Consider the following 20,398-nt stretch of genomic DNA (forward strand, 5'->3'; position numbering starts at 1 on the left):
TAAGTCCTACAAACAAGCTTGAAATATAGACTTATTTAATTTTTTTCGGAACAATTTTTCATGTCGGGGCTTCAATACAAGACGGACATTACATACGAGCAGCATGGAGGTATTTGGATGTTTTTTGGTGTGTCTTTTTGTTATGAAGACAGTTGGTATCCATTGACAACCGTCATATGGACATGCCCTGCTACGCCGAGACCCCCTGTAACTCAGAGAAGCCACGGAGGACTCTGAAACTTCTCCCAAATTTCAATTTTGGGTGAACTATCCCTTTAAATAAAGCCCCCCCCCCCCCACCCATTGTTCCACAGCTGGAGGCTCTTTCCTCTCCCATGATGCATTGCTCACAGTCTGTCTCTCTCTGTCTCTCTCTGCTGCAGGGAGTCAGGGATTCTCCAGCCAATCGGGATTCTCAGATTTCCCCAACACGCCCGGAACGCCGACGCTGGGAGAGTACGGCTCAGGGCCGGCCCCCCCGCCGCTGCCCTACCCGTCCGACCAGGTGAGACAGGTGTAACACTACGGAAGCCTGTTGCATTCACTTGGAGGAAAAAAAAAAAAAAAAAAAGCTCAGTTTTTGGGAGAAATTAATTTATTTTTCTGTTTTTCTGAGTAATACTTTTTCTGACTTAACAAGATTTCAAAATCCGGTGAGAAGCTCCCACCTGCAAGTAACGTGAGGACTGATTTCAGAATAAAGGCGCTCCATCAGACTGCTGTGATGTATTCTCTGTAACAACAGGTCGTCTCCTCTCAATATCAATTTGAATTTACAGGGAACACAGTGAAGATAAGAAACATTAGTGGACTTTTCATTTGAAAACCTTGCAAACTATGCAACTGAATCCTTTTTGGGAGGCAACCTTTATTTTGGAATCAGTCCTTATACGCTCTTACTGTTGTATAAACATGGAGCATAAAACAATGATCTAATAGATCTAATACCTTGTAGGTCTCTTCATGTTGTTCACCTCCCGCGTCTCTAGCCCACAAAAAAATGCTCTTTTAAAGATTGCAATATAAATATTAAAATATATTTTATATATTGTAAAATAATTTTTAATTTTTTTTTTTTTAGGAATGTCATTATTAACTTCCGTCCTCACCATACAAAGTAAAATTTCATGAATTTTTCTAAATTTTTAAACCCTTAAATGCCAGTTGTAGTGATTAAGGTCCGTCTTTTTCTGAGAGAGAGAGAAAAACACAAAAAGTAGATTTTTTCCCATCCCATAAATGCAAATTTGAATTTTTTATTTTAGCCTGGAAGTGTTTAAAATTGGCATCAATAGTGATTTTGATAAATTTTTATTTTCTGTGCAAAGCTGTTTTTTATATAAATTGCACCTCCTGAGTCTCTAGGACACCAAAAAATGCTCTTTTAAAGATTGCAATATAAATATTAAAATATATTTTATATATTATAAGTAGAGTTGAGCCGGATACTCGGCTGAAACGAGTATCCGGTACGGATAAAGCACTTTTGCCGAGTACGAGTATTAAACGAGTAATACGAGTCAATATCTGTGCTCGGAAAAAAAAAAAAAAAAAAAAAGATTGAATGAACATCCTCATTGGATAGCTGACTGTGTCAGCGTTCTGTGATAGGCTACAGCCCCTCCCCTACACACATGCAGGTGAGTTGCTGTGTCCCGCTCTGATCACTCACACAGAACAGCTGACAGCTGTCTGTCTCTCTCTGTCTCTCCCTCAGTCACTCAGGTTGGCCGGTCTTTTCCCTTAACGTTTAGTGTTTCTTCAGCTTCAGGTTTGTTATTACTTCAGTTACTTACTTATGAACCAGTAGAGTTCTGGTAAACGTGGGTTCGTTCAGACGTGGTGCCGACTCGCGTTGCGTCTCTGCCTGTCGGAGATTTTTTTTTTTTTTTCCACACACGCTCTCTCTCTCTCTGCCGGTCGTCGGAGTTTTTTTTTTTTTTTTTGAACCGTCAGCTGGCTCTAACCAGTTTTTTTAACTTCACGCACTGAGTGTCTGACACTTTCTTGCTGTATTTCATAAAAAATAGTAGTGGTATAAATTACAAATTAAGCTACACTCTCTCCCCCCTTCCCTCTCTCTCTCATGATCAGTGATACAGAATAATGAGTGATACACAGAGAGAAGCTGACAATCAGCTGTCTCTGTCTCTCTCTTAGGCTACTCACTCACACACACACACACACCTGGTGTGGAAATAAAATTAAAAAAGAAAAAGAAAAATCACACTGATCATTAAAAAAAATTTAAAGTTAAAAAAAAAAAAGTTGTTGAGTATGAAAACTCTTGTTCATTACATTTTCCTTAATAATTGCAACCGCATGTGTTGTATTGTCCTGTAAACAGTTTTCTAATCAGCAATAACTATAACAATTTCTGATCAACCCATATCAATTGCATGCTTAAAATAACATACCGGTTAAAGCCTCGCCCATTTCAAGACAACCCGACCCACTTCTGGGTTAAACCCCGCCCACTTCCGGTTTAGGCCCCGCCCACTCCGAGTACAGATACAGATACAGATAATTCATATGGTTAACAGATACAGATACAGATACAGATAATGCTGTACTCGCTCATCCCTAATTATAAGTATATTTAGAGAATTTAGAGAAAAACACAAAAAGTAGATTTTTTCCCATCCCATAAATGCAAATTAGAATTTTTTGGGGGGAGGTTTATTTGAGCCTGGCATCAATATTGATTTTGATCAAATTTTAATTTTCTGTGCAAAATTGTTTTTAAATAAATTGCACAAAAAAAATGCTCTTTTAAACGTTATCTCAAGGAAATTTAAATCGAATGCAACTGGACTTGATTATTTGTTGCATTCAATTTAAATTTCCTCAAGATAACTACAGTATTACCTGGACAAATGAGAATATTCACAAGCCTTTTAAACATTACTTAAAGGTGGAAGCTGCTCGCAAGAATTTTAAAATCTCGTCAAGTCAGAAAAAAAACTCAGAAAAAAAAGGAAAATAGATAAATTACTCAGAAAAACAGAGCTTTTTTTTTTTCTTTTTCTTCAAGTGAATGCAACACGCTTCTGTATAAACCACCTCCCCCTCCCCCCTCCCCCTCCTCCTTCCATATGACATAATCCATGTTCTCTGGGCTCATCGTCTTTTCTCTTCACTCAGGACGTTTTTCCTGAATGGTTGAGTTCACATCAGTGATGAGTAGAGTTTGAGCAGAGCAGCCACAGGCCACAGCACACAGATGGACATGATGAGGATGATGATGATGATGATGTTATGTAACTCACTCTGAATACAGGACGACCACATGGAGCAGGAAATTATAAAACCTTTTTTATTTTTTTTTAGATCCATGTATAGATGAGTTTTATATATAGTCACATGAATGAATCAAACACAAACACACACTTTGTAAAATGCAGATTCAATCAAATGTGTTTGTGTATAAATGTCACAACATGCATATATATATGTTTTAAAAAAAAGATTAAAATAATTAACCCTCCTCTGCTGATTCAGTTCAACTTTATTCTTTACACTATAAATTATATATTTGGACTTTTTTCCCCCTCAAACTGCATGATGAATAATGTGTCCTTCACGTCCTAAGACTCAGTTACATGAAATCAGTTCTTTATATTTGACCAGAAAAAGGTTTTTGGGAGAAATTGAAGTTGCTTTTGAGAATATTTCTTTAGGTTTATGATATTTACTTTACTGGAGTATCAAAAGTCAGAATGTTTTTAAGCATTAGTAGTAAAATTAAAAATAATTTCAGTCAGAATATTGATTATGAACTTTATTGTGGCTTATTACAGTAAAAATATAAGAGGAGGAATGTGGCCACAGGTGTGATTCAACACACTGCAAAAACTTAAAATCTTTCCAAGAATATTTGTCTTATTTCTTGTCAAAATGTCTCATTTCTAGTCAAAACTAACCTCTTTCCACTTAAAATAAGACTCATCACCTAAAAAACTAGTTTTTAGATCATTTTCACTTGAAATAAGTAGAAAAATCTGCCAGTGAAAGCAGGTTTTTTTTAATGCTTGTAATAAGAAAGAAAAACTTGCTCCACTATCAGATTATTTTAAGTGAAAATCTGCTTGAAAGAAGTAAAAAGTGTCTAAAAACAAGCTGCTTTTTATGTGATGAGTCTTATTTTAAGTAGAATGAGATTGTTTTGACTAGAAATAAGACAAAGAGTTCATTTGCAAAAGCAGATAACTCCGTTTTAATAGAAATTTCGAAACAATTTTTAATTATTATTTACATCAGGTGATATCAGTCAAACCAAAGTTGAGTGGCTTTGACCAAGGAGATGAGACGTATCAAAACAGACATACTGTATCTCAAAAAAATAAAGCTTTATTGAAAACAACACTATGCAAAGAATAATTCAAAAGCATCAACTCATCTTTTTCAAAATGGCACTTATCTGCTTTTACAAATGAACTCTTCAAATATTCTTGGTAAGGTTTTGAGTTTTTTTTTTTTACAGTGCAAAGACTTTTATTTTGTAGTTTCCAGTGATGTCGATGCCTCAGAGAGAATATTTCAAAGTGTAAAGGTGAAAGTTTCTAGATGACGAAGTAAAGAACAGAGATGTGAGGAGAAGAGAAAGAGGAGGAAGTTAATTTGCTGGTAGTTTTATTTAGATTAATTAATGAGTTAAATACAAGTCACACACACACACACACAGAGCTGTCATTTCCTTCTGCTCTTTGAGTGGACTGAGCCTTTAAACGGAGCTGAGTGGACGCTGAGAATCACGATGTCGCTGACGGAGGAGGAGAAGACGACCGCTACACATCCACCTGTCCATCGCAGCTGCTCGCCACAACACACACACACACACACACACACTCATGCTGCTGCTCACATCAAGTGTGAGACGACGACTCAGTGTTTTTTAGGGGTGGGAGAAAAAATCGATTCACATAAATATCGCAATATCTTTTTTGACGATTTTTTTTTGCAAAAATCCATTTGTCGATTGATTTTTTTGAATTCTTTTTTTGAATTTTTTTTAATATTGTGCAATGTGCATTTGTTCGCCTTTTTTACATCCAGAGAGTCCAGGTTTTGAAAAGGGTTTAAGTTCACTTTATAATGGAGTATGTTAATTTATAGGCTCCTACAGTATTTGTGTGCAGATAAATGTTAAAAATGCTAAAGACTAAAAATCATAGAGAGAATCGGCAATATCGTAGAATCGCAATTTTAAATCGAATCGCCATCCAAAAAATCGTAGAAGAATCGAATCGGGAGAAAAGCATATCGTCCCAGCCCTAGTGATTTTGTTAGCTTTTCTCCCGATTCGATTCTTCTACGATTTTTTTGGATGGTGATTTGATTTAAAATTGCGATTCTACGATATTGCAGATTCTCTCGATTTTTAGTCTTTAGTCAGTCATACAGTCATACTGTAGGGGCCTATAAATGAACATACTCCATTGTAAAGTGAACTTAAAGGGACAACGAGGAGTTTTGGAAAAGCGAAGTGTTTCCACACTACATTTATGAGCCTCCGCACCGTGAAATTCTTTGACCGGTGCAAGACAGACTCATGTTTTCATTCATCAAGAATTAAAGTCAGAGTTGGAAGACGATCACATACCGTCGTAGTTCCCACCATAAACGGAGATTCGGCGGCGTTATTCTCATGACTCGCCGCGAAACCGAAAGTAAAGAAACGCTGGTCGGCTCGCCCAGCATTTCCACCACCACTAATAATAACAAAATAACCATAGAGACAAAACCATAGATTTATCTAAAATGGACCATTAACAAGTGGTAACGGAGATTCATCCACATTAATATCAGACTTTTTATAACCAAATAGAAACTCCTCATTGTCCCTTTAAAAAATTTTAAAAAAAAATTAAAAAATCGATTTTCGTAAAAGAAAATCGGTTTAAAAATCATCCAAAAAGATATCGCGATATTTATGTGAATCAATTTTTTCTCCCACCCCTAGTTATTGTTGCTGCTGCTTTTACAGTAAAGTTTTTACAGTAAAGTAAAGGTTCATGTCCTCTTTTTTCTCTGTCCCCGTCCTCCTCTCGTCCCTCAGGCGCCGCTCGCTGGACGCATCGACCACGCCCAGAGCGTCCTGCAGCAGCAGCAGCAGCATGGTGGCGGCGGCGGCGGCCCCGGTGTCCATGGTAACCAGAGTCTGGCCGACACCGCCCACAGCCCTCTGTCGCAGCGCAGCAACAACAGCAGCAGCAGCAACAATAATACCCAGAATCCCCGGCTGCAGGGCGGCGGCGGCGGCGGCGGCGAGGGCTCGTTCGGTCTGGGAGGCCCGGGGCCGTCAGGAGGAGAGGGGGCCGAACACGCACTAGATGTGAGTCACAGTTACACAAAGACAAAAGTTATTTAGTTTAGTAACAACGGCCAGAGCTGGTAATGTAGTGTTTACAGTGATAGAAAGAAAGAAAGAAAGAAAGAAAGAAAGAAAGAAAGAAAGAAAGAAAGAAAGGGGTAGAAAAACAGAAGTAAGTAAAAAGACAGAGAGGGGTAGAAAGAAAGGAACAAAGAAAGAAAAAGAAGGAAGTGGGATGGATGGATGGATAGATAAAAAGAAAGAAAGATAGACAGAGAGAGAGGGGTAGATAGAAAGAAAGAAGTAAAGAGACAGAGGGGTAGAAAGAAAGACAGAGGGGGGGTGGATAGATGGAAAGAGACGGAGGGAGAAGGGTAGAAAGAAAAAGAAGGAAGCAGACAGAGAGATAGGTAGATAGACAGAGGGAGAGGGATAGATAGAAAGAAAGAAAGAAAGAAAGAAAGAAAGAAAGAAAGAAAGAAAGAAAGAAAGAAAGAAAGAAAGAAAGAAAGAAAGAAAGAAGTAAAAAGACAGAGAGGGGTACAAAGAAAGACAGAGGGGGGGTTGATAGATAGAAAGAGAGGGAGAGAGAAGGGTAGAAAGAAAGAAAAAGATGGATGGATAGATAGATAGATAAAAAGAAAGAAAGATAGACAGAGAGAGAGGGGTAGATAGAAAGAAAGAAGTAAAGAGACAGAGGGGTAGAAAGAAAGACAGGGGGGGTGGATAGATGGAAAGAGACGGAGGGAGAAGGAAAGAAAGAAAGAAAGAAAGAAAGAAAGAAAGAAAGAAAGAAAAGGAAGGAAGCAGACAGAGATAGGTAGATAGACAGAGGGAGAGGGATAGAAAGAAAGAAAGAAAGAAAGAAAGAAAGAAAGAAAGAAAGAAAGAAAGAAAGAAAGAAAGGGGTAGAAAAAAAGAAGTAAGTAAAAAGACAGAGAGGGGTAGAAACAAAGAAACAAAGAAAGAAAAAGAAGGAAGTGGGATGGATGGATGGGTGGATAGATAGATAAAAAGAAAGAAAGATAGACAGAGAGAGAGGGGTAGATAGAAAGAAAGAAGTAAAGAGACAGAGGGGTAGAAAGAAAGACAGAGGGGGGGTGGATAGATGGAAAGAGACGGAGAGAGAAGGGTAGAAAGAAAGAAAAAGAAGGAAATAGATAGATAGATAGATAGATAGATAGATAGATAGATAGATAGATAGATAGATAGATAGATAGATAGATAGATAGATAGATAGATAGATAGATAGATGGACAGACATACAGACAGAGAGGGGTAGAGAGAAAGAAAGAAAGAAAGAAAGACAGACAGACAGAGAGCGGTGTAGAAAGAAAGAAAGAAAGAAAGAAAGAAAGAAAGAAAGAAAGAAAGAAAAAGAAGGACAAAGACAGATAGACAGATTTATTTCTCCAGTTCTAAGAGTGGATATGGTTTTTGCCCAAAATTATAACTACGCTTATCAGATCTGACATTTCAGTTAAAGAATTTGATCTTTATTAAAGCGTGTGATATTTTCAACCAGTCAAACGAAGCATCGCTATTGGACAAGAATAAAACAGTTTGATGTTTCTGTGGCTGGATAACAACCGTCGATGATTTTAAATTGTAATTGTAATCCTTCTTGTTGTTGCAGCTTCTTCCTGAGCTGACCAACCCCGACGAGCTGCTGTCCTACCTGGGCCCCCCCGACCTGCCCAGCAACAGCAGCGACGACCTGCTGTCGCTGTTTGAGAACAACTGACCCCCTTCACGTCCCCCCACGTCCCCCCACGCCGCTGCCGCCGTCAACGCCGTCGCCGTCGTCACCTTCCAGTCCAGGCTCCGCCCCCTTTTCTTCTTATGTTGTTGTTCGCTGTCGCCCGAGACTGAACACTGCAAAACATCTAATATCTTTATTTCTAGTCAAAATAAATTTAATTATACTAAAAATAAGACTCATCACATTAAAAAGCAGCTTGTTTTTAGACACTTTTTACTTCTTTCAAGCAGATTTTCACTTGAAATAAGTAGAAAAAATCTGATAGTGGAGCAAGTTTTACTTTCTTATTACAAGCATAAAAAAACTTGCTTCCACTGGCAGATTTTTCTACTTATTTCAAGTGAAAATTAGTTTGAAACAAGTGAAAATGATCTAAAAACAAGTTAATTTCTAGGTTTTTAAGTGGAAAGAGATTCGTTTTGATTAAAATTGAGACATTTAGACAAGGAATAAGACAAATATTCCACTTAAAATAAGACTCATCACTCATCACTTGTTTCAAACACATTTTCGCTTAAAAACAAGTGAATTTTTAGGTGATGAGTCTTATTTTAAGTGGAAAGAGATTAGTTTTGACTAGAAATGAGACAAATATTCTTGGAAAGAGTTTGAGTTTTTGCAGTGCACCGTCTCTTGTTGGCGCACACTATTGTGTATATGTGTGTGTGTGTGTGTGAGAGAGAGAGAGAAAGTGTGTGTGATTGTGTTTTATGTGTCTTTGTTCTGTTGAAGTCCGTTCAGTTCACCACAGGAGGAAACAGAGGAACGAACTCTCTCTGTCTCTCTCTCTGCCGTCATGACGAGGAAGAACAGAACCAGCATTTAAACTAGAGCACAAGTCATCACAGGCTGAAGGAACTGGTCTGGAGATCCTGATTGGTCGGTTCATTGTCGTCTTCACACGTTGACCTGACGACTCCTCTGTGCTTTAATTATTCACACCGACCTGATGAGACACAGACGGGTTTTTTTTAAAGGACACGACTGGTGATGTTCTGGCTGCAGAGTTCAGGAAAAGACCAAAATTATGTTTCAGTTTAGTTGAGACTGTGGCAAACTGACTGACAGAAGGACTTTAGGGACTAGTTTCAGTGGCGGATTACTTTTTTTTATTACTTTACCGACTTCCTCTTAAGGCCCGCCCACTTTACTGACACTTACTGTACATCCAGGGGCGGCCCAAGCCTCCATGGGGCCCTAAGCAAAATCTTTATTTTGGCCCCCCCTCTATTACTGCCAATAATACCATTTCATATTTTACTCGGTCATTACAAATCATCATATCCTGGCTGGCTTTTTTTTTTACCCATCTATGGTTTTTATTCTGAAATGGCACTGGGTTGATTTACATTTAATCTTCACATTGACATAGCAGCCTACTGGGATACTGAATGTCACCTACATAGGTCGACTAAAAGTAAAAAAAATAAATAAATAAACCAACAGACATTGCATTTACTGTAAACACATCATCTGCTTTTTAAAAATTTTGGTTTTAAATATACTGCAACAGAAAAGTAAAGTGCAACAACAATTTGAAATGCAACAATAATTAAAGTTTTTTGTAATAACGCAGTGTTTCTCTAAGGATCGACAAAAGTTACGCACTACAATTTTAAAAAGTTACTTGCCTTTTTGGGCCCCCACAATAGTCACGGGGCCCCAAGCAGGTGCTTAGTTCGCTTATGCCTTAGGCCGGCTCTGCTTACATCCCCTGAAGGCCCGCCCACTTTACTGACTTCCTCTTAAAGGGACATTGTGTAGGAATTCCTCCCATCTAGCGTTGTGGTTGTATATCTCAAGCAACTCAATGGTATTTTTCATGCTGCATTCACCTGAAATTGGGCAGACGGCAGATGGACGACAGCCGCTGCACGTAACGGCATAAACAAGCCTCTATGTAAACAAGTGGTCCGTCAGCACGAGGCAAAACAATACACCTGACAATATGTTGTCATGGCGATGTGGTATTGTTTTACCGTCTTTCTCTGGACTTCTGTGACTAAAATGACATCTGGTTTGTTAGCGACGGCCGTCTGCCCGACTGCAGGTGAATGCAGCATCAGTGTAACGCTCCATGTAGATATGAATGATATGAACGGCTCATTCAGAGCTGAAAGGAACACTTCACTTTGTTGATGGGGGGATTAGGCTACTGGTTAATGAAAAACAGACTGAAGAACCAAATAATCCATTTTCATGAAGAGATAACAGGAGAAGTTACACAATGTCCCTTTAAGGCCCGCCTACTTTACTGTCGTCCTCGGCCACAGTTTCATTATGACCTGAGAGTATTTCTCAGGTCATAATGAAATAAAGTTTTTTTCCATTTGAAATTAACATTTGTACGTGTGCATTTACATTTGTGCACACGTACGAATGTTCATTAATGTGTATTGTCCCTTTTAAATAAATAAATAAATAAATATTTAACTATTTCAAATGGAAAAAAACTTTATTTCACTGTAAGAGCTCGTCGATTCACTTGACTCCTCCCACTGTTATGTGAAGCAGGAAGTGAGATCCGATCATCGCAGGTTGTCAACGGAGAAAGAGAGATTGATTGTTTGTTTTGGTCTTTTCCTGGGTTTTTCTGAGAATATCACCGGTCTTATCCTTTAATCCATCATGGTGATCGTCACATTTCTGTCTGTCTTGACTGATGATGGACTGAAAAAGACAAAAACAAAAAAAACAAAGGCAAAGGATGGTGTGAACTGAAGCTCCAGATGTACTATAGACATTTCTAACACATGAAGTCAGGAGTTCTTATCTCCAACATCCTTCAGCACTGTGACGCTATGAAGACTCCACCTGTAAATGCTGTGTGTGTGTTGTGGCATTTTCTGCCATGGGAAAGATATTTGTAATGTTTTTAAATGGTTTGACATGACATGACATGACATGATGTATAACCCATCACGACGCGGGTTTATGTACTGTATAATCAGCTGTTTTCATTAGAGAACGTGTGTGTATCAAACAAACTGTTAATCATGGTAATTTAAATGTTATTAGTTGGATAATGGATCATCATTGGCACTGTAAACATACTGTATGTTAGAAAACTATAAACCAACTGTACAACTTCGAGGTCATACATACATAACGTACGTACAGTCAGCCGACACTGAGAAATGCAGTTAAAGATGCCGAGTTTGAAATTATTCTTAATACGACTTTTTAAAGCTGATTGTTTTTTCTATGAATGATGATTTTGCGACTGTGCCCTTTAGTGGACAAGGCAACAACAAATGATGTTATTTGCCAATTTAAGAAAACACGATAATGTTATATTTGGAAATTATGGACTATTTAACTGCAAATTTCTAGGATAAAAAAAAGAAAAGAAGTTTTTTTAATATTTAAACTATTCCACATATTTTGTAACACATTGTAATTGCCATTATTTTCTATTTATTTTTTAATCATAATCATCATTGTACCGACAGTTATGTTGTTTCCCTTTCCTGAAATACAGAATCAGAAAATAAAAATCACTTTATTTGTCAAAAGGAGTTTGTTTTTGAGGCTCTATCGCCAGGTTGTTATGGCAACTGACACAACATCAGATCATTCACCTAGCTTCAGTTATGTTGAGGTCATAGTACCTCAAAATGTAGTAGTAAAATGCCTCCTCAAGGATCACTTGGTATGCAGAAAAACTGTTACTTGAAAAGTATTGTATGTAAGTAACTATAATTTAGAGAAAATAGTACACTATTCCCTCCTTAAAGGGATAGTTCAACATTTTGGCAAATTGGCCCATTGCCATAATCCCTATAGTCATAGCAGTAGGTTCGTTACCTTTAATTGTCGGTGCAAGCTGTTTTTAGAACGGCGGAGCAGAGCCGTGAGCTGCTCCTTTTAGAGGGAAATTCATGCAAAACCACTGATGCACGTTGCCTTCAGGGACAGTTTTTCATCAACAGTCTCTGTATTTCCCTCTAAAACAACTCTGTGTGGTAACGTTGTGTTATTATCTCATAGCGTGGTGAATGTGCAGCTCACAACTTGTCCACCAGAGCGTTGTGGAGTTGTTGGATTGTGTATTTGATGAGTTTGATGAGGGAAACCAAGAAATCCCATAATGAGCCTCCGTAGCGTAGCTCTGAGCAGCTCACGGCTCTGCTCCACCGTTCTAAAAACAGCTTGCACCGACAATTAAAGGTAACGAACCTACTGCTATGACTATAGGGATTATGGCAATGGGCCAGTTTGACAAAATGTTGAACTATCCCTTTAAATGTTGTGGGGAACAAGTATAAAGTAGCATAACATAAAGAATAGCACCCTAGAGTTAGAAAAAGTACTTTGACAAGACAACTGTTGCCAAGGGAGATACTCAGAATGAACAATTGAACTACAGGGGGGGGGGGCTGGAGGATTTGACCTCCTCTGCCTAAAGATGTTGAGCCCCCAAAAGGGTAAAAATATAAAATAAAAATACTTTCTAATCATTTTCTTTCTATCATACATAAATATTACAGTAGACTCAGAAACAAACCTGTTTAGATAAATATATAATTTACCAGATGTGTTATCAATAAATCATCATGTGCATTTGATTTTGCATCACATCCAACGGTTCATAAACATGGGAAAGTTTTCTTTGACATCTCTTGATGGAGATGAATGTTGCAGGATTGTGATGGAGGTAAGAAACATCTCTGACGAATTGACTTCAACATTTTCACTTCAGTTTATTTCAACTATGCTAAATTTCTCATCTTTTGCACTTTGCACTTGTGTAAATCTGTGTGTTGTGGTGCAGCTGCAGGAAGCTGAGCTGGATGAAACGACTCTGCAGAGCAGCAGGACAAAGACTGTATCTATCTACACACTCACTGTGCTGTATAGGTTCATGTGTGGTGATGTAACTGTGCATCTCCATTAAGTCTCAGTTATACAGTATGTGGGTCAAGTCTGAGTGAACCTGAATAACCAGTGCAGCCTGAACAACAACGAACAGCGACACTGTACAAGCTGATTCACTAAGATTGTTATCGCTCTGCAGAATCAGGTGTTGGTCCTTCACATTATGCTGCAGCCAGTGATATATCCTGGTTTTACTTTCATTTATGTGTTGCTTTATAACATCAGTGCACCAATCTGGGTTCAGCCTTGTTTAAATCTGGGTGTTTGAATGTCCAACTTTTAATAATTACCGTTTTTTACAATCTGGACCCTATTTCTAGCATAAAATATGATCATTTACTATTTATTTATGGTTAGTATAGGTCAACCTACAGACCCCGGATGTTGATAACAGCTAACCCCGGACTCAGAGGGGAATAGCACTAGCCTATCAGAACTAAATATTGGTGAAATGAAGGAGTTTCTCTGCAGATAATGTGTTATTTAGAGGCTGCATTCTGCTGCCCTGTAGACTCCATTATACGGATATACGCGCCTCTCGGCTGGAGCTCATTTCATCACAACCACTTGGAATGACACCAAAGTTATCTGGGGGAGGAAATGATCGGATTTTCTGATAGAAATAAGGTCCAGATTGTAATATTTGTCTTATTTCTTGTCAAAATGTCTCATTTCTAGTCAAAACAACCCCTTTCCACTTAAAATAAGACTCATCACCTAAAAATTAACTTGTTTTTAGATCATTTTCACTTGTTTCAAACACATTTTCACTTGAAATAAGTAGAAAAATCTGCCAGTGAAAGCAAGTTTTTTATGCTTGTAATAAGAAAGAAAAACTTGCTCCAATATCAGATTATTTTAAGTGAAAATCTGCTTGAAAGAAGTAAAAAGTGTCTAAAAACAAGCTGCTTTTTAATGTGATGAGTCTTATTTTAAGTAGAATGAGATTAGTTTTGACTATAAATGACATTTTGACTAAAAATAATAAGACAAATATTCTTGGTAAGATATTAGATTTTTTTGCAGTGCATAAACAGTTTTGCTATGACAAAATAAAAATGGAGTCAGAGTGACAGTGCAGTAATCTAGAGACAGGTTGGTGAAACAGTTTCCTGTTGCATTTGACTAAAGGCAAATCAGAGAACTGTGCAGCAGCCGTCCAGGAATACCAGCTCAGTCAGTAGCATAAGAAACTGTTTTAGTTGGAATGCATCTTTACTAAAAGGAATGACGGTGACTTCCTGGTTTGGTCTGACTGCCAGCTACTTGTTGTCACATGTTCAGACTTTCACCTCGACCTCGCTACTACTTTGTTATTTCAGCTGGGCGGGAACTCCCAACCAACCACAACGCACCAGGAAGTGAAGCTCCATTTTGACTCGGCTGCTGCACTAAACAAGTTCATATTAATCAAGTGCTCCGACAACAGTTTTTTTATCATTGCAGTTGATATATTTCACCACCAGAGGTCATTGTAGACTTTTAGGGTTTCTGTATTTAAAGGGATACGCCAACATTTTGGCAAATTGGCCCATTGCCATAATCCCTATAGTCATAGCAGTAGGTTCGTTACCTTTAATTGTCGGTGCAAGCTGTTTTTAGAACGGCGGAGCAGAGCCGTGAGCTGCTCAGAGCTACGCTACGGAGGCTCATTATGGGATTTCTTGGTTTCAAACTCATCAAACTCATCGAATACACAATCCAACAACTCCACAACGCTCTGGTGGACAAGTTGTGAGCTGCACATTCACCACGCTATGAGATAATAACACAACGTTACCACACAGAGTTGTTTTAGAGGGAAATTCATGCAAAACCACTGATGCACGTTGCCTTCAGGGACAGTTTTTCATCAACAGTCTCTGTATTTCCCTCTAAAACAACTCTGTGTGGTAACGTTGTGTTATTATCTCATAGCGTGGTGAATGTGCAGCTCACAACTTGTCCACCAGAGCGTTGTGGAGTTGTTGGATTGTGTAGCCTATTTGATGAGTTTGATGAGGGAAACCAAGAAATCCCATAATGAGCCTCCGTAGCGTAGCTCTGAGCAGCTCACGGCTCTGCTCCGCCGTTCTAAAAACAGCTTGCACCAACAATTAAAGGTAACGAACCTACTGCTATGACTGTAGGGATTATGGTGATGGGACAATTTGACAAAAATGTTGAACTATCCCTTTAACGCAGGAGTATTTTATATCATGATGCTGCTGCTTTTACTGAAGCATCACAGTATTTATTCTTCCTAACTGAGCTGTTGCACAGTGAATCTACTTTACTTTAACAACATTTCTTTCTCTAAATCTCTGTTGTGATTCTTTGTGTCGGTTATTTCCTGCTATTTTAAGATAATGACGCATTTCCACCCAGTGTAACTAACTCACTCACTTTTTCCCCCACAAGAGGAGTCGTACGAGCCTCGCCTCTGAGTGGAGGTGAGTTGGATTCATGCACCGCTGTGTCCCGGTGCGGTGACGCTGCTGCTCTGCGCCATCATGTAAACCCGCTGTGCTCGGATCATAGATGCCGGTTTTTTCCTCAAATGAGTTCAAATTGGAATGTATGACATTGTGAATTTGAAATAAAGCTTTAAGCTTTATAAAGCTGAAAAAAAGAAAAGAAGATACTAGATGCCGCGTTCCCACAAGGCAGCTCTATTGAGTGGAATGCGTCAACGCGGCCGCCATCTTGGTACGGGGGAAGCCGTGTCTACTTCCTGCACTAGAGGTCTATCAACTATTAAAATCACCATAACTCACCGATTATTCAACCGATTCTCAAGCCGTTTGGTTTATTATAAATGTCAGACATATATTTATGATACAACAAAAAAAATATTTTTGAACATTTTTTATTATTATTATTTTTAAATGTATACTTAGATACTCAGACACACACACACACACATGCATACATACACAGAAATTTGTTCTACAAGGTTTTTATTTTATTTTTTTTTAAACAAATGCATTTACAAACTAGTCAGGCAAATATTATATCTGTCCAAAATTTAACAAGAGCAGACATCATGTTTCAGATATAAGAATTAAGAATAACATTAAATAAACAAAAATTAAGATAAGTGAGTAAAAAACAAAACAAACACATATCAAATATAGAAGGGAAGAGAAAAAAAAACATACATTAAATCATCCAGGATTAAACAATTGTTACGCTACATTAGTCAGATCATTTTTGAACATTGAGTAGAGGTCTTTGGCATGTTTGGACTTAATAACTTTTAGGGACTTAATATGGAGATGGAATTCATTTAAAAAGTAGGCTATGTGAAGATGGGTGGAGTTTTTAGATATTTGGCTTTGTGAATAAAGAATTTGGCTAAAAGATTAGTAAGACATTTATCGTTAAATCCAATTGTTTGTCTTTTAATATAACACCATAGGTAATACTATTGTAGTTTAAGTCTGGCATTGTTGCTTCTTTTCTTTTCTTTTCTTTTCTTTTCTTTTCTTTTCTTTTCTACAAGGGTCAGCAGTCAGACGTATATATTATGTCTATGGTCAGAAACCCCCCACCAAGATGGCGGCGCTATTGACGTACGCTGAGAAGCAGAAGGCGGCATCTTGTGCTCGGATGCCCTGCATGCATTCATCCAACCACCCGATCGATACCTCTTCCTACAGATGCATAGCCCCGCCCACTCTCGCTCCCGATTGGCCGGTGTTTGGACAGACGCGGCTGTGATTGGCTGTCCGCAGCCCGTGACGTCAGCGGTGCGCAGCGGCATAAAGCAGAGCGGTGCGGACAGAGAGAGGCCTCAGTCGGTTGTTCCTGTTCAGGGTTTCACATCTATCTCATCATCTGCTGGTTTATTCTGGTTTATTCTACAAACATGGCGAACCCCAAAGTCTTCTTCGACATGACGGTCGGCGGCTCCGCGGTGGGGAGGATCGTGATGGAGGTAAGACACGTGATCTCACTATGCATTATTTAATTTTTTTTTTTTTTTTTTTTTTTTAGAAACTCGAGTTTATACAAAAATCCTGTACAAATTCGGATTAAATGCCGCTCTAACATCCTGTAACGTTGGTAAATTTAGTGTAAAGAGCAGATGAATCACACAGAGAGAAGCAGCAGCAGCAGCAGCTCAGGCGGAGTCAAGTGGGCTGGACAGGAAGGAAATGAACACACACACTGATGTGAAACCACCAAACATGACGATGTTTGCTCTCTGGTGCAAAATGAGACTGAAAAACGGTGTTAAATGTCTTAAATAAAAACCAGAATACACATATTATTAATATAAAAAGATAGGCTACTTCTTGTTGCATCTGCATCCTGTTGCCTATAGGCTGCTGATAGGCTGCTGTAGCTATAGCTGTAGCTGTAGCTACAACCGGTAGGTAGGCTGCTACTGCTGCAGTAAAGTCTCTACACAATGTTATATAAACGGGCTGCTTAGTGATCAGTATTGACTTGGTGTTTGTGTTAATAGAAACCCAGAGCAGCAGGCCTGCAGTCAGTCATGTTAAGTGTTATCAGCTGTGTGGTGCTGCTGCTGCTGCTCATTGAGGCCTGTTGCCAAAGGGTTAGCTGCTTCAAGTGTCTTTTCCTGCTTTATGCACTGCAAAATCTTTCCAAGAATATTTGTCTTATTTCTTGTCAAAATGTCTCATTTCTAGTCAAAACAACCCCTTTCCACTTAAAATAAGACTCATCACCTAAAAATTTACTTGTTTTTAGATCATTTTCACTTGTTTCAAACACATTTTCAATTGAAATAAGTAGAAAAATCTGCCAGTGAAAGCAAGTTTTTTATGCTTGTAATAAGAAAGAAAAACTTGCTCCACTATCAGATTATTTTAAGTGAAAATCTGCTTGAAAGAAGTAAAAAGTGTCTAAAAACAAGCTGCTTTTAATGTGATGAGTCTTATTTTAAGTAGAATGAGATTTGTTTTGACTATAAATGACATTTTGACTAAAAATAAGACAAATATTCTTGGTAAGATATTAGATTTTTTGCAGTGTATATATGTCCATCTATTCTACCACATGATTCTCCACTGATGTAAATGTCTGTGTTTGTGTTTTGCAGCTTCGTGCTGATGTGGTCCCAAAGACTGCAGGTAGGTGAAGCTGGAGGAGAAAGAGGGAAACTTTAAGAGTCTGAGGCGGTTTCATTCACAAGTCCACCTGTCTAAATCAATAAATAATTCAACCTTTTTGTTTTGTATTTTAGTTTGTATGCAAAAAAAAGAGAAGACTGAAAACCTTTCAAATAATATTTGTCTTATTTCTTGTCTAAATGTCTCAATTTTAATCAAAACGAATCTCTTTCCACTTAAAAACCTAGAAATTAACTTGTTTTTAGATAATTTCACTTGTTTCAAACACATTTTCAATTGAAATAAGTAGAAAAATCTGCCAGTGAAAGCAAGTTTTTTTTGTGTTTCTTTTCTCCACTATCAGATTTTTCTACTTATTTCTAGTGAAAATCTGCTTGTAAAAAGTGTCCAAAATCAAGCTACTTTTTATGTGATGAGTCTTATTTTTAGTATAATTAGATTTGTTTTGACTAGAAATTACATTTTAACTAGAAATATTCTTGGTAAGATTTAGAGTTTTTGCAGTGTAGCCTAGGTTTGTATGAAAAACGTCTTTCTTTCTTTGCAGAAAACTTCCGTGCTCTGTGCACCGGGGAGAAAGGTTTTGGCTTCAAGAGCTCCTCGTTCCACCGCGTCATCCCTGGTTTTATGTGCCAGGTAACAGTTCTTCTGTCTTTTAGTCACGTTTAGTTTCTTAGTTTCTTGTTTTCACACGTTCAGACTGAACCTGAACCTCACTCAACAGGTTTGTGGCTTCTGTTGTTGCCACATGCGCTGATCCTACTTACTTTGTATTTTTAGGGCGGGGACTTCACCAAGCACAACGGCACTGGAGGCAAATCCATCTACGGAGAGAAGTTTGCTGATGAGAACTTCCAGCTGAAGCACACCGAGCCAGGCATCCTGTCCATGGCTAACGCCGGGCCCAACACCAACGGGTCCCAGTTCTTCATCTGCACCGAGAAAACTGAATGGTGAGTTCGACTTGGACTCGGCTGCAAGTGACTCGGGTGTAATCGGGCCACTGCAAAAACCCCAAATTTGTCTTATTTCTTGTCAAAATGTCTAATTTCTAGTCAAAACTAATCTCTTTCCACTTAAAATAAGACTTATCACCTAAAAATGAACTTGTTTTTAGATCATTTTCACTTGAAATAAGTAGAAAAATCTGCCAGTGAAAGCAAGTTTTTTGTGCTTGTAATAAGAAAGAAAAACTTGCTCCACTATCAGATTTTTCTACTTATTTAAAGTGAAAATCTGCTTGAAAGAAGTAAAAAGTGTCTTAAAAACAAGCTACTTTTTTATGTGATGAGTCTTATTTTAGTTATAATGAGATTTGTTTAGACTAGAAATGACATTTGGGGGTATGGACACCCTGATTTATTTGTCACAGTGTCTCATTTCTAGTCAAAACTAATCTCTTTCCACTTAAAATAATTTGACTCATCACCTAAAAATTAACTTGTTTTTAGATGATTTTTACTGGTTTCAAACTATTTTCACTCGAAATAACTAAAGAATGAAAGTGATGCAGTAATAAAAGGCTGAGAGACACAGACACACTTATGCTTGTAATAAGAAAGAAAAACTTGCTCCACTATCAGATTTTTCTACTTATTTCAAGTGAAAATCTGCTTGAAAGAAGTAAAAAGTGTCTAAAAACAAACTGCTTTTGATGTGATGAGTCTTATTTTAAGTAGAATGAGATTGTTTCGACTAGAAATAAGACAAATCTTCTTGGTATAAGAGTTTGAGGTTTTGCAGTGGGTGACGTTGTGTGATTTCAGATAACTAACTGGCTGCTGTTCTGTTGTGTTCTGTTCCAGGCTGAATGGGAAGCACGTGGTGTTCGGCCGCGTCGTGGAAGGCATGGACGTGGTCAAGAAAGTAGAATCGTACGGCTCAAAAAATGGCGCCACTAAATCCAAGGTGGTCGTTGCCGACTGTGGTCAACTGTAACATCCCATAACGCAGTTCCTGAAGTTCAGTTTGTTCTCCTATTAATTCCTTCACCTTCCTCTTCCACATTCCTCTTCCTCAGCCCAGTCACTATGTAACGTTACGTGGTGCATGTCCGTCTTCATTATTGGTTGTGTAATATTTTGTACCAGCCTGTCCTTCAAACAAAGGTCACATTTGTGAACAAAATCTGAATAAAATAATAATGTAAATAAAACGGTTTCTTTTGTGTGTGTGTGCATGTCCTCTGCTTCTGTAGAAAAGTTTGAACTAATCCCAACAACAGATTCTGATTCTGACTAACACTGGTGGAATCAAAATGAGTTCATATTTATTTATCAAGACCAAATACAGAGTTTCATATTTTATTATTGCAGTTATTATATTTTACCACCAGATGTCATCATAGTAGGTATTCGTTCA

The 20,398-nt window shown here is 38.1% G+C and overlaps 2 protein-coding genes across 5 annotated transcripts in view; both read left to right on the forward strand.

Annotated features, from left to right (window-relative positions):
- zmiz2 (zinc finger, MIZ-type containing 2) overlaps nucleotides 1-8,187 on the forward strand; it is a 45,611-nt gene extending 37,424 nt beyond the window's left edge. For 3 of the 4 annotated variants that reach the window (XM_083983613.1, XM_083983615.1, XM_083983614.1), the window contains exons 18-20: nucleotides 384-505; nucleotides 6,059-6,334; nucleotides 7,950-8,187. In XM_083983613.1, the coding sequence (XP_083839739.1) occupies nucleotides 384-505; nucleotides 6,059-6,334; nucleotides 7,950-8,057 (506 nt within the window). In that variant the 3' untranslated portion in view covers nucleotides 8,058-8,187. Of the gene's footprint in view, nucleotides 1-383; nucleotides 506-3,144; nucleotides 3,456-6,058; nucleotides 6,335-7,949 lie in introns of those variants that run through there. The other variant, XM_083983616.1, reaches the window with a different exon arrangement.
- An 8,498-nt stretch (nucleotides 8,188-16,685) lies between these two features.
- Nucleotides 16,686-20,195, forward strand: LOC310994830 (peptidyl-prolyl cis-trans isomerase-like). Its single transcript, XM_083983687.1, has 5 exons — nucleotides 16,686-16,872; nucleotides 18,007-18,037; nucleotides 18,585-18,673; nucleotides 18,818-18,990; nucleotides 19,843-20,195. Exons 1-5 carry the CDS (start codon nucleotides 16,804-16,806, stop codon nucleotides 19,973-19,975), a joined length of 495 nt encoding a protein of 164 aa, XP_083839813.1. The 5' UTR covers nucleotides 16,686-16,803; the 3' UTR covers nucleotides 19,976-20,195.
- Nucleotides 20,196-20,398: the final 203 nt, after the last annotated feature.

This window comes from Trachurus trachurus (genome assembly GCF_905171665.1).
Source record: "Trachurus trachurus genome assembly, chromosome: 12".
Classification (NCBI taxonomy): Eukaryota; Metazoa; Chordata; class Actinopteri; order Carangiformes; family Carangidae; genus Trachurus; species Trachurus trachurus.